At 49.0% G+C, this 13,237-nt stretch overlaps 1 protein-coding gene across 2 annotated transcripts in view; it reads right to left on the bottom strand.

Moving 5' to 3' along the window:
* Positions 1-3,969: 3,969 nt before the first annotated feature.
* Positions 3,970-13,237, bottom strand: part of TRPV1 (transient receptor potential cation channel subfamily V member 1) — a 32,856-nt gene continuing 23,588 nt past the window's right edge. For both annotated transcript variants that reach the window (XM_032497966.1, XM_006172536.2), the window contains exons 14-16: positions 11,779-11,906; positions 11,168-11,283; positions 3,970-4,939 (exon numbers count right to left, since the gene is read on the bottom strand). In XM_032497966.1, coding sequence (XP_032353857.1) covers positions 4,767-4,939; positions 11,168-11,283; positions 11,779-11,906 — 417 coding nt within the window. In that variant the 3' untranslated portion in view covers positions 3,970-4,766. The remainder of the gene's footprint in view (positions 4,940-11,167; positions 11,284-11,778; positions 11,907-13,237) is intronic.

Genomic DNA, 13,237 nt, shown 5'->3' with positions numbered 1-13,237 from the left:
TGGGCCACCTGCCCTTGGCGCCAGGCAGGCCACGCCCACCAGCCACAGCTGCAGTGCCCGCCTGCCACCCACGTGCCCTGCCTGAGTCACCCCCACACCCACAGGGCAGCCTCACCTCAACCCAGGAGAAGGCAGAGGGGGTGGCAGCTGCCAAGGCTGAAGTTCTGGTCCCAATTCTTTCCTCTCTTGTTTTTGATGCTTCCCATCATGGGCCTCAGAAGACCTACTTCCCAAGGATGCTGTGAGAAGTCAGAGATCCTGCTGGTGGCAGGGCCTGATGAACTGTCACGTGCTCAGCCTTGACCCCTGGGAGGCAAGGCCACAGCCAAGCCAAGGGCTGGCCCAGTTGACCCCATGGTGGCCAGCTCCAAGAGTTGGTATCCATCCTTCAAAATCTGGGATCAAGTCCCCTCAGAGACAGAGGAAGTCCCCATTCAATGCTTCCTACCAGAAATTATACACCAGCAGACCTGGGTGTCAGACAGCCTCACCCACATCTGGCCGTATGACCTTGGGCAAGTCATTTCTCCCAAGCCTCAGTTTCCCCATTATTAAATGTGCATAATAAACCCATCTTGCAAGGGTTAACCACGGGTTTAAATGAGAGAACACACAGAAAGGGCTAGAACGAGGCCCAGGGCTCAGAAAGAATTCAATAAAGGGTGACTTCTATTAACTATTCTTGTTTTTGTCATGCGGTTCTTTCTCCCAGCAGCAACCAGGCCACCTGCCTCCAAGGCCAGAGCATCAGAGGAGACTCTGAGCCCTCCCTCACGGCCCAGACCATCAGCTGTGAAGGGGGTGGAGCAAGGCTGGGGCGGCCCTTCTCGGAGTCACTCAGGAATTACACATCTATTCCCGCAGGCAAGGCAGGACTGGGATGGAGCAGGAAAGCTCTGCTGACAGGAAGGGCGCCGGTGACTGATATGATGGGGCTTCTCGTCACCATGACCTGTCAGGCCTGGGCAGAGGCAGGCGGCAGGTCAGGCTTCTGACCATGGGACAGCAGGATCCGTGGCCAATAAGGGGCAGAAAACCTGGCTTCGTGGCTTCAGGTCTGAATGAAGCAGAAGGCCGAGCAGGGGGCTGCTCTTGCAGCATAAGTCAAGGGGGCCCCAAAGTTCCCAAGGACACAGTCTGAATCTCATCACTACCTGACACTCCTCCATCAAAGCCTGATCTTGCATCAAGCATCGTCCTCCCTCAATGACTGCACTAATTGCCCCTCCTGACTCAGCCCCTCACCCCTCCCAGCTTGCTTCTGGCTTACTGCCTCTGAAGCCTGAGGGTGAGGCTGTTGCCAAATTTCAAGCGTTTACATTTGCCTTGCGTTAGCAAATTTTTCTCAAAGGTCAGGAGAGCCCACAGTGGGACAGCGGGCAGGGAAGTCAGGGTCTGGAGTGGGGATCAGGACTGGGGAAGGCGTCTCCGCCCCCAGGGAACTGTTGGCCATGTGGGAGCCGGGCTCAGGCAGGAACCCTAACCCCACCAGACAGGCTACAAGGGCAAAGAGGACTCAAGCCACCAAGGAGGAGCAAGTCCCTCTAATGGGGAGGTGGGAAGGGGTTCAAGGAAGAGGGAGCATTTGAGGGAGGACAGTCTACATGGGGAGAGCCACAGAGCAGGGACTTGGAGGCAAGAGACCCTGGCAGGGTCAAGGAGTGGTGACAAGCTTGGGCACCATCTAAACTCAGGGGGGCATCAGCGATGCTCTGCCAAGTCTGGCTACAGCCCACGGAGTGACCCCAGGCCACAAGTCAGCCCTGGCCCCCTAGTCACAAAGAAGGGGATCCTGCCTGGCTTGTGGAGCCCACAAAGCACAGTATAGTTGAGTGGAGCCAGGCATCCTGCCTCCTCCTACCAAGCCTGGATCCCTGCAGAACCCAGCATTGCGTTGGCCTCCAGGTGGGTGACCTTGAACCCATAGGGCTCAGTCAGGGTGCCCCACAGCCTGGAAGTCTGGGAGGATTAACAGGCTGCCTCCACCTCCAGCTCAACGTTCCTTGTAGCGGCAAGAGCCAGGCTGCGCCCACCCTCATCAGTGACCTCAGCTGGTCCTCTGACGGTGGCTGGAACAAGCAGAGCCTGAAGCGGCAACAGTCCCAGGAGGGACCTTTGAAACTGGTTGCGTGCGGGGAGCAGAACAGCAAGGGGAGATGGGGCCAGGGGCGCGGGGTGGGATGCAAGGCAGTAAAAAGGGTATTCCCACCCCAAACCCACTCCCCAGAGGCCTGCATTTCAGGCAGCCTTGAGACACCTGCCAACATCCCCCATGTGTGCCCTAATCACACCAGACTGAGGTCAGAGCAGGAGCCTTAGGCAGCAGAGTGTGTCATGTCTGTCTGTGTGGCCTGGAAAACGCCCCCTGGAGGACACATCAGGCAGGTGTCGAGAAGAATCCCCTCCTCTCCGCACCTCTCAAGCCCTGGAGACAACAGGCCCAGGCTGCAGACCTGCAAGTTCCACCTCTCCAGGAGGGAGGAGGGAGAGAAAGGGTATCAGTGGGTGGGTTCAGCCAGGGAGGGGCTGACCTCTCGACCTGCTCTAGGAAACGCCCCACTTGGTGCGGCGGTGGGGGGAGGGGAGACCAGGAGCAGGCGGAGCTCCAGCCGCAGCCTCAGGCCTGAGCCCACCCACCCTATGGTCAGCAGAGGGTCCGTCTGCATCCTGGCGGCCACCGCCAGCCCTGGGCTAGCAGAGCTGAGCACCTGCCAGTCAGGGATCCTGGGTGGTGACTCCTGCTGCCTCCAGGTGATGGAGCTGGGGACATGGGAATTGAGAGAGATGAAGAGACAGCGACAGATACAAAAAGAAAAAGACCAGGCCAGTTTGCAGGCGTGGTCTCCTTTTAACAACCCAGGCTCACACAAAAGGTTGTAATCACTCATTTCACAAAAGAACACCCACAGATCCCTTCCAGTGCTGAGTAAGTTCAGAAGTTGATCCAATTTGCAGAGACTTGCAGATGTCTGACATCTACACCTTTTCTGAGGAAGGCCTACAGGAAAGGCAAGGAGTCCCAGGCTCAGAGAGGAAGCAGACCCGGGGGTGGACCCGGGGATGGACGGGCTCGCCCCAGCACCTTCTCTGCCACGCAGCCTGGCATTGCAGTCAAGTTCTGGGCTTTGGGGTCAGACTTGCCTGGGGTCAGACCTGTGCAGCCTTCCTAACTGTCCCAGCCTCAGTTTTCTCGTCTATGAAATGGAGCTAATAATAGCTTTTCACGGGCTGTCAAGAGGCTTACGGGGTAATGCACATGGAGACACTTTGCATAAACACTCCACTGCATTCTCGCTTGGCAGTGTTCCTCCACTATGCTTATTTGTGTAGTCTGGCTACAGCTCGCTTCATCCCCAGTCATCCAGCCCAAAGGCTCCTTTGTTGGGCCTTGTGTGTGGAGGCGGACTTGCTGCTGGAGAACTCAGAGAAGGGGGTCCCAGTGTTCCCTCCAGATAGACCTCCCACGTAAGGGCCAAAGCCCTGGCCTCAGCTAATGTCATCCTTCATCTCGTGAATCAACATCCAGCAATTTCTACAGGACAGCTCATTCGACACTCCACAGATGTAACACAGCCAGCCAGTGTCTGGGATAGAGCTTTATTCCAGATCAATGTTTCTTAAATTCTAGTCCATAAAGCAGGAGCCCTCAGACTTTTTCACAAAGGGCCAGAAAGGAAATATTTTAGGCTTAGCAGTCTCTTGCAACCACTCACCTCTGCATTGTAGCATGAAAGCAGCCAGAGACGGTACAGAAATGAATGGCTGCATTGTGTTCTTATGAAAGTTTGTTTACAAAAACAGGCGGCAGGCCAGATTTGGCCCAAGGCCCCCAGTTTGCTAACTATGGTAGATGTATGCGTGGAGGAGTGCCCTCTCCCACGGGTAACAACTAAAGGGTGACCAGAGGCTCCTAGCCATACAGGGTAGTACACACACACATACACACACACACGCACACACAGACCACACGGAGCCAATCAGCTACGCCAGCCCAATGACTGACATGGAGTTCACACCTGATACGACATATATTTATTTATGTATTTATTTGATGGATGGCAGAATGGGTGGAGGTGGAAGTAGGTACCACTGCAGGTGAGCAGGACTATAGATGGATATTACAGATGGACAATCATTAAAAAATTCTTTCCACGTGGCTTTGGGACATGGTTCTGTATTTTTATTTGAAATGCGAAGGAGCTAATATTTTTGGAACTGTGATGGATTAACCAAAAGGAAGGAACCACTCCGGAAACAACCAATTCTGGCAGAGCTGGGAATGGGGCAAGCCTCCCCTACCTCCCCTGAGGAGTGACATCATTATCCCCAGACCACTCCGGACGAGGGAGATATTAAGCATGATACAGACAAGAGCTTCGGAATTTTCTCTCAAAGGAAGTGTTTTGTTCAAAAAATTGTTTTACTAGGCTTCGTTGGCTTTCACTCCCAGGAATGCAAAATCGAAGAAAACAGGGGCATCGTATACATGCACGTGGAGATTTCTCATCTGTGATGTTTGATAAAGTCAGTAAAAACCAGACAGTTAGGAGATTCACTTGGGGACAGTGAGGGTTGTATGGCCACCTCTTCCCATGCATCCAGCAATGCCTCCCACAGCTTGTCCTGTGAGGTCTGGGGAAGAGCCCGGAAGGTGGGTGCTGGCAGGACCAGGCTGCTGAGACAGCACTGGTGTCCCTACACGCCCCCCACCAGCAACACTGGGGTATCTTAAGGCCCACAGGGTTGAGAGTCCCCCATGGGGTCCCTCACTTCTCTCCTAAAGCAGCAGGGTCCTTGACGATCTCAGCATCCTCTGGCTTGAGGGACCCTGCGAAGTGCTTCAGATGAACTACCTCAGGCTGGACAGGGTGCCTTTCCCGAGTACTTGCATCTCTTAAGAGGGGAACCAGGGCAAAGTTCTTCCAGTGTCTCCCTGCAGCTGAAGGATGAAACGCCATTACTGCCTCGGGGGCAACAAAAGGATACTAAACAACTATTTGCCGGCCTGCCCACCCACCAGACGAAAGGACGCCCAGGCACATTGGTGCTTCCTGAGCACTAGATCGGGGCCTTTCCTCCTCCCTCACCTGTTCAGGAAGCCTCATTCACTCTGGTGGCTCTGAAATTCCCTTCCTGCCACCCCACCCTGACTTGCCAGTGGCCACAGGAGATTCCACTACTAGCTGCTCTCAGCCTCTGTTCCCTCCCTGCCCACGTGGGAGGAGGAGCAATGCTGGGGCTGCTCTAGGAGTGGCTCCACACCAGGTCAGCTGCAGGGTAGTGAACACCAGCCAAAGGGTCAGGATTTGGGGTCCAGCCCCGACCAGAGCATAGATTAGGATCGATGCCAAGGGACCCACAGTGACACTGGGCCTCAAAGTGGGCTCTCACATGTGGCCTGAAATCCCAGGAAGCTCCTGAGGAGGACCCCATTATCAACCCCACTGCGATCCCCCCGCCCCCGCCCCAGCAACCTCAGAGAAGTAACAGCCAAGAGGGGCAGCTGTATGTGCCCTCCTTCTACTTGCCAGAGCCCTGGTCAGCCAGGCCCCCTGTTTGGCCCCCTTGGGTCTGATCTGTCTGGAAAATCAGCCTAAATTCACATCTCCTACCCTCATGCCACAATTCAGGCCCCTCTGCTGATGTCCCACACTGGCCACATCTCAAAGGCATCAGGAATGTAGGAGGCTGGGCCCATTGTGACCACTCCAGCAGAATTTTCCTGATCCTGGTGTTTTCTCCAGGCTGGCAGACTGACGCTGGCCTGCTCCCCTCAACCAAGCACCAGGAGGATGTGTCAGGGAACCTGGGCATAGGAGCAGGAGGGCTTCAGGGGCAGACAGGCCAGGTGCTCACTGAGACACCATTTTCTGGCTGTGTGGATGGTGGGGACACCCAGCCTCGGAGACATCCGGCTCCAGTTTCAGGGCCCTCAAAGAAGGCATGGGGCTCCCAGTACCCGTGTCCTACAGTCTTGATGCCAAGACTTCCCTACATGCTCTCCACAGCTCAGCTACTGACCACTATTCTTCCCTGCTCTTTGTCTCACACATTTCCTCACCCCTTCCTAATCACATGTACTATTTGGGTGGGGAGAGTTCCTTATTCTCTGAATTATCTGACTACTCATTACTGGAGTTTCCACTGTTACACAGTCATGTACAGGAAAGCAATTCCTCAGGAACTATTCACTAGTTAATTATATGTGCGAAATCAGGAAACCTCTAACCCTCTCCTAGACCCACCCCAAGTAACATGAGTGTGTCTATATCCTTGCTCCTAGGCTAATGTCTTTATTAATAGCATGGTGAATGTGCCACATTGTAAACAGCCAACAATGTCATGCAAATACAATGCAAATACAATGCAAATCAACCAGCGAAGGGAAACAGCAAATCTTGTAAAAGATGTGTAGTTTCATGAAATTGATAAGAGCGGTCATGGAAAACTGCTCAAATCACATGCTAAGCCACCCTTTGAACAGCTCTGTGTCAGAGTTGGACCAGTTAGCAACTGAAGAACAAATAATCAATAAGTATTATGACATGACACAGGGAGTGAGTCTAATGAAACTTGCAGGGAAATTATAGGACTGCAGGAGGCCCCTGGGAAAACTGATGAAGCAGTTTTCCAAAGTATGCCTCTCAGTAAAATAGATTTCCACTTCCAGCTCTGACAGAGTATGTAGCACTAGGCTGGCCATCTGCTGTAAATAACCATAAAACTGAATAAAATACACACAGCAAATGTCTTCAGGCATCAGACAACAGACTGAGAAGCAGCAATTGCCAAGAGAAGTGAAATTCACAAGGTGAGCCCGGTGACCACTCTGATGTTTTGCTTAGGGACAAGTTCTCAGACTACAATGCAGTGAGCTGGAGTCTAGGCAGAGCGTGGCAGTGCTTCTGAGCTAAGGAAGAAGGAATCAGTTTTGGGCCGCCAAAGCAGCTAGAATCTGTGGGACAGGGCCCAGGAGAGGAGGAAGCAGGGAGCTGCAGGGGTGGAGGTCCAGAAGTCTTTGGGGTGGGGGTCTCCTTCCAAGTCCTTGGCTGAGAGTTGGGCTGTACTTGCACAGGGTGAGAGAGACTGCATGAGGCTTACCAGACAGTGGCTGCTGTGGTGTTAAGAGTGGGACAGAGACACCAGAAGCTAAGCAGGACTGAGGGATATTGGAGATCCTGGCCCAGCCCATGGAGAGATCTCCTTAACACCCTTTTTCTACTCTGAGGATTGAGCTAGAATACCAGAAATGCCCTCCTTACTCTACATACCCTAGATTAAGGTCTACTCAAGACTCACTCCAAAAAGCCTAAAACCAAGCCCTGACAAGGTCCTCAGTGGAAACAGTTTGGAGGTCGTGTCCCACATGTTTGAGGGATTGGCAAATACCTTGACATTTCTACAGATCTACCCTAATAAAGGTTAAAACTAAGCCTACACAAGTTCAAGGTGATTCATCAGTAACTGAACTGCCAACTAGAATGAAAATTCAATCAAAAGTCTCTACAACATATTATTATTACAATGCCCAGTATATAATTAAAAGTTACTAGACACATAAGAAACAGGGAAATGTGACTCACAGTTAGGGAAAAAAAAAAAGCAGTCAACAGAAACTGAACCCAAGATAGCCTAGATGTTGGATTTAGCAGATAAAGCAAGTAGAGAAGGTTAAAGTAGCTACTATAAATATGTTCAAAGAACCAAAGGAAAACATAACCTTAATGAAGCTATGGAATCAGAAACCCATGGGACAATATCCAAGGGTCTAACACTCATGTAAAAGGAGAAGATAGAATAAAGCAAAGATTTCCCAAATTTGATGAAACATATTGATGTACAGATCCAAGAATCTCAGCTAAAACCAAAGAGAACCATACATAAGCACATCTTAGTCAAACTGCTGAAAACCAAAGATGAAGATAATAGGTTTAAAGCAACCAGAGGCGGCGGGGGGGGGGGGAAGACGCACTATAGACAGGAGAACAGCAATACAAATCATGGGTGACTTTTCATCAGAAACAATGGAAATCAGAAGACAGTGGAGAATTATAGTTTGGATGGAAAAAAAAGAACTTTGTTAACCTAGAATTCTAAATCCAGTGAGAATATCCTTCAAACATGAAGATGAAATTAACATGTCCAGGTAAACAAAAGATGATACAAAACTAATCCATAGTGATAGAAATTAGATAAATAGTTACCTGGGATGAGGAGGGTGGAACTGACTACAAAGGGGCATGAGTGTCTTTCTGGCATGATGGAAATGTTCTGTACATATTTTTTTCCTTTTCTATTTTGATTTATTATAAGGTATTGCAAATAGCTCCCTGTGCTATACAGTAGGACCTTGTTTATCTGTTTTATATATAGCAGTTTGTATCTGCTAATCTCAAACTCCTAATTTATCCCTCCCACTCCTTTCCCCTTTGGTAACCATAAGTTTGTTTTCTATGTCTGTGAGTCTGTCTCTGTTTTGTAAATAAGTTCATTTGTATCATATTTTAGATTCCACATTATCAGTGATACATGATATTCATCTTTCTCTGTCTGACTTACTTAACTTAGTATGATAATCTCTAGGTCCATCCATGTTGCTGCAAATGGCATTATTTCCTTCCTGTTTATGGCTGAGTAGTATTTTATATACATATATACATACACACACACACACACACACACACACACACACACACACACACACATATACATACCACAACTCCTTTATCCAGTCATCTTTGTCAATGGACACTTAAGTTGCTTTCACATTTTGGCTATTATAAATAGTGCTACTTTGGAAATGTTCTGTATCTTGAGCAACATGATGGTTGCCTGAGTATGTACATTTGTCAAAACTTATCAAACTGTACATTTGAACTGTATGCATTTTTATTATACGTAAGCTATATTTCAATTAAGCTGATTTTTTCGAGTTTCTGAAATATAAAAAATGAGCCTCTCTATGAAGCAATATCAAACATGCAGCATCATGCTATCAGGCAAGTCTGCCAGAGAAAGCGTGCTCTTTCCCCCAACTTGCCAAAAAATAAAAAAAACCTATCCAACACTGATTCATTCTTTGTTCATTTAAGAATTGACAACATCAGCAAAAATGGCAAAGTAGGCAGATTCAAACACCCATGCCTCCACGAAATCATTAAAAAAAAAAAAAAAAGGCAGAAACTTTAGAACCAATGTAGTCAGAACTCTAGGGAAACAGTCCAACATTTACAGCAGCCAAGCAAATGCTGAATCAAGAAAAAGGCAACTTAAAAATGATAGGGAGCTAAAACTATAAAACTCTTTAAAAAAAAAAAAAAAAACAGGGGACAACCTTCATGACATTGGATTTGGCAATGATTTCTTGGATATGATACCAAAAAAACAGGCAGCAAAAGGATAAATAGGGCTTCATTAAAATATAAGCTTCTGTACACCAAAGGGCAGCTCACAGAATGGGAGAAAATATTGGCAAATCACGTATCTAATAAAGGATTAATATCCAGAAGATATAAAGAACTCCTATAACTCAACAACAGGAAAAAATTTTTAATGGGCAAAGGGCTTGAACACGCATTTCTCCAAAGAATATCTATGAATGACAAATAAGCACATGAAAAGATGTTCAAAATCACTAGACATTAGGGAAATGCAAATCGAAACAACGAGATGCTATTTCACATCCATTAGGAAGGCTACAATCAAAACAAAAGCAAAAACAAAAAAAAACAGAAAATAACACGTTTTGGTGAGGATGTGGAACCAACCCTCATGCTTTGCTGGTGGGAATGTAAAATGACTTGGCTGCTTTGGAAAATAGTTTGGCTGTTCCTCAAAAGGTTAAACATAGAATTACCACACAAGCCAGCAACTCCACTTCTACCCAAAAGACTTGAAAGCTGGAATCAAACAGAATCTTTACACTGATGTTCACAGCAATTAATCACAAATGCCAAAAGGGTGGAAACAATTCTAATGTTTCCATTCATCGATGAACAGATGAATGGATAAATAAAATATGATATATACACACAATGGAACATTATTGAGCCAGACACCAAAGGACAAATATTGTGTGATTCCACTTATAGGAAGCACCTGGAATAGGGAAATTCACAGAGACAGAAAGTAGAATAGAGGTTACCAGAGACTGGGTGGAGAAGGAAATGGGGATAATTGTTTAATGAGTACACAGTTTCTGTTTGGAAGAGTGAAAACATTTTGGAAATATGTAAAGGTGATGGCTATTATTAATACCACAAAACTGAATTGGGAGTTTGAGATTTACAGATACTGACTGGTATATATAAAATAGATAAACAAGTTTATTCTGTATAGCACAAGGAACTATTCTCGATATCTTGTAGTAGCTTGAAAAAGAATATGAAAACGAATATATGTATATTCACATATGAGTGAAGCATTGTGCTGTACACCAGAAACTGACACAACATTGTAAACTGACTATACACCAATTAAAAAAAAAAACCACCAAACTGTACACTTTAAAAAATAGTTAAAATGGCAAATTTCATGTTAAATATATTTTTTAAATTTACCAATTTAAAAAAAACTAAAAATAATTAGTGCCGATTAGTGCAGGGCTATAATTTTAACTCAAAATGCGTTCAATATGACTAGGTTTGCTGCATTTTTAAGTAAATATCTTCAACTGGACCTTGAATTTAACGGCTACTGTTAAATGTTTACCATTAACGGTTAAAGGACTTTTTTCTGTAATTTTCTGTGATTTCCCACAAGGCTTCTCTGTTCAAGGTATATCCTTTGCTCTCCCCATGTGTCTCCCCTCTGCCTGCCTGATCGTGTGGAGCAAGGTGAGAGTCCCTGTTTGCGTCCATAAGCCTCACAGAGCTGAGCGCAGACGCTGGGTTTGAGGACCCGGGCAGAGGAGACAGGGCAGCCTATATGTGGCACTGACCACCAGGGGCGCTGCGGAGCGGGAGGGCGTGGGCACGCGTGGGCACGCGTGGGCACGCGTGGGCAAGTGGAGCAGTGGGCTGCGCATGTGCGTGAGACCGCGCTCCGGGATCGTGTGGATGGCTGAGACGTGGGGCTATGTCAGTGCCCAGGCGGTGGGAAGAGGAAGGCCTGAAAGGAGTAGGGGACCCCCAAGGCTTCACCTGGCCGCCCTCCCCTCACACCTCACCTCTGCCTGACCGCAGGGAGAAGCTCAGGGTGCGCTTGATCCCCTCACAGTAGCCGGGGTCTTCATTGATGATGCCCACGTTGGTGTTCCAGGTGGTCCAGTTCACCTCGTCCACCCTGCAGGGGGAGGAGATGGGGGAGGAGGGAGCTGAGGGACCAAGAGCCATGGCCAGCTTCCCAGGTTGTGGGCTAGGCCCCACAGGCCATGCCTAGAGACCAGGTTGGGGAGACACAGCTGGTAGAAAGAGGACCCGGAGGGGCCTGTCTTTTGGACCCCACCCACGAAGATGTGTTCCCTGACCACACCATGGGGCCCAGGGACTTTAAATACTGGATTCCTGCTTCTGACCCTGACCACTAGGTGACCCCTTCTGGACACCTCATGTTCCAGTATCTATTGTCTGGGTTCCACCATCTGGGATCTGTGGTGGGTCTCCTGTGCCGGCAGCCCCCTGTGCGGACTGCCATCTTTGGGAGAGTCCTCTGTGCTCATGACTGGCTCCAAGAGACCCTGAGTCAGGCTTCTGTACCCACAGCTGGCTCTGGGTGGGTCCTGATATCCACAGCCAAGCCCCCAAGCTCCCCAAGCTCTGATTCCTGCCTGGGCATTACCTGAAGCACCACCTGTAGTCGTCCTTGCCATCAGGTGTGTACCCCACCTGCAGCAGCTTGCCTGAGCGGAAAGCCTTCCTTATACACTTAAGGAAGCTCTTCTCCGTGTCCAGGATGGTGATGGCTCTCTGCAGGAAGACACAAAAGGCAGAGGGGCAGAGGGCGCATCTAGCTTCTCCAAGGTCTCTCCCCGTCCCTGCGCCTCTGATCTGAACCTCCATACTGGCTACACCAGGCTGGTTCCCACAGCCTGGCAGGTGCACACGCCACGGACAGAGCTCAGCCATCCAGCCCAGACCTGTCCAGGCACTGCTGGTGCTGCTGAGTCTGGGCAGGGCAGCTGTGAGTGAGGTGGACTGTGCCAGCCCCAGATCCTTCCCTGAGAATCTCAAGAAGGGGCAACATAGTGTCGTGATTAAGAGCAGGCCTCGGGAGAGAGACCGCCTGGGCCGAGTCCTGGCTGGGCTACTTACTGGTTGCCTTGGACCCAGATACCTAACTTCTCTATACTTCAGCGCCTTCATCCAAAACTGGGGATAGTGAGAGAACCCTCTTGGTAGCATTGTTGTAGGATTAAAAGAGAGCATGGAAGCAAGACACTTAGAATAGTACCTAGCATAGAGAAAGTGCTGCTTGATAAGAGTGATGTTTTTATTATTACCTGGGACAGCAGATGTGGACCAGGTGGCTCAAAAATGCAGCTGTCAGGGCCCATCCTGAGGCGGGAAGCCCCATAAAAAGATCTGCAGGACCCTCAGGTAAGGCCACTACTCTCCTGCCAGCACCATCTAGTTCCCTGGCCCCTAGGCTCTGTTTCACTTTTTGCCTCTGGAACCCCTTACTTAGCCCTAAAATTCTATTGGTTCTCTGAGTTCACTTCTGATTGGTTATTTCCTTCACTCCTGATTGGTCCATTTCCCTAACTTCTGATTGGTCCATTTAGAGTACTTCATTTGCATGGAGCTTATTCCTAATTAGTTATTTCTCTCACTCCTGATTGGTCCATTTCCCTCACTCCTGATTAGTTATTTCTCTCCCTCCTGATTGGTCCATTTCTACAAAGCTTGTTCCTAATTAGTCAACTTTTGTTATACCTTATTTGCATATGATGTTGCAAAGTGTAAACTGGCAGCCTATAAAAGCCTGTGTAAACCTACAGACAGGGTCCAGAGCTTGGAGTGTTAACTCCTCTGGGCCTGCTGGTATAATAAACCTGAGTTCTCCAACTCTCCGAGTGCTGCTTGGTCTCTTGCCCAGATCCAGGTTGCTGTCAAAGCTAAGCTGTAACCCTGAGCTATAACACTGAACTGTAACACATTTTTTCTGCAACAATCCCACATTAGCTGCTCCTCCAAGTCTGGTCTCTGGTGCCCACCCTAGTTCTGCGATGGGCACCCCACAGGGCTCAGCCCTCCATCTCCTCCCCGCCTCCTCCCCCAGGGACCGCCCAGCCTACAGC

The sequence above is a fragment of the Camelus ferus genome, chromosome 16 (assembly GCF_009834535.1).
Source record: "Camelus ferus isolate YT-003-E chromosome 16, BCGSAC_Cfer_1.0, whole genome shotgun sequence".
In the NCBI taxonomy this organism is placed as follows: domain Eukaryota; kingdom Metazoa; phylum Chordata; class Mammalia; order Artiodactyla; family Camelidae; genus Camelus; species Camelus ferus.
Note: the sequence above shows the minus strand (reverse complement) of the source record. Positions and strands in the feature narration are given on the sequence as shown.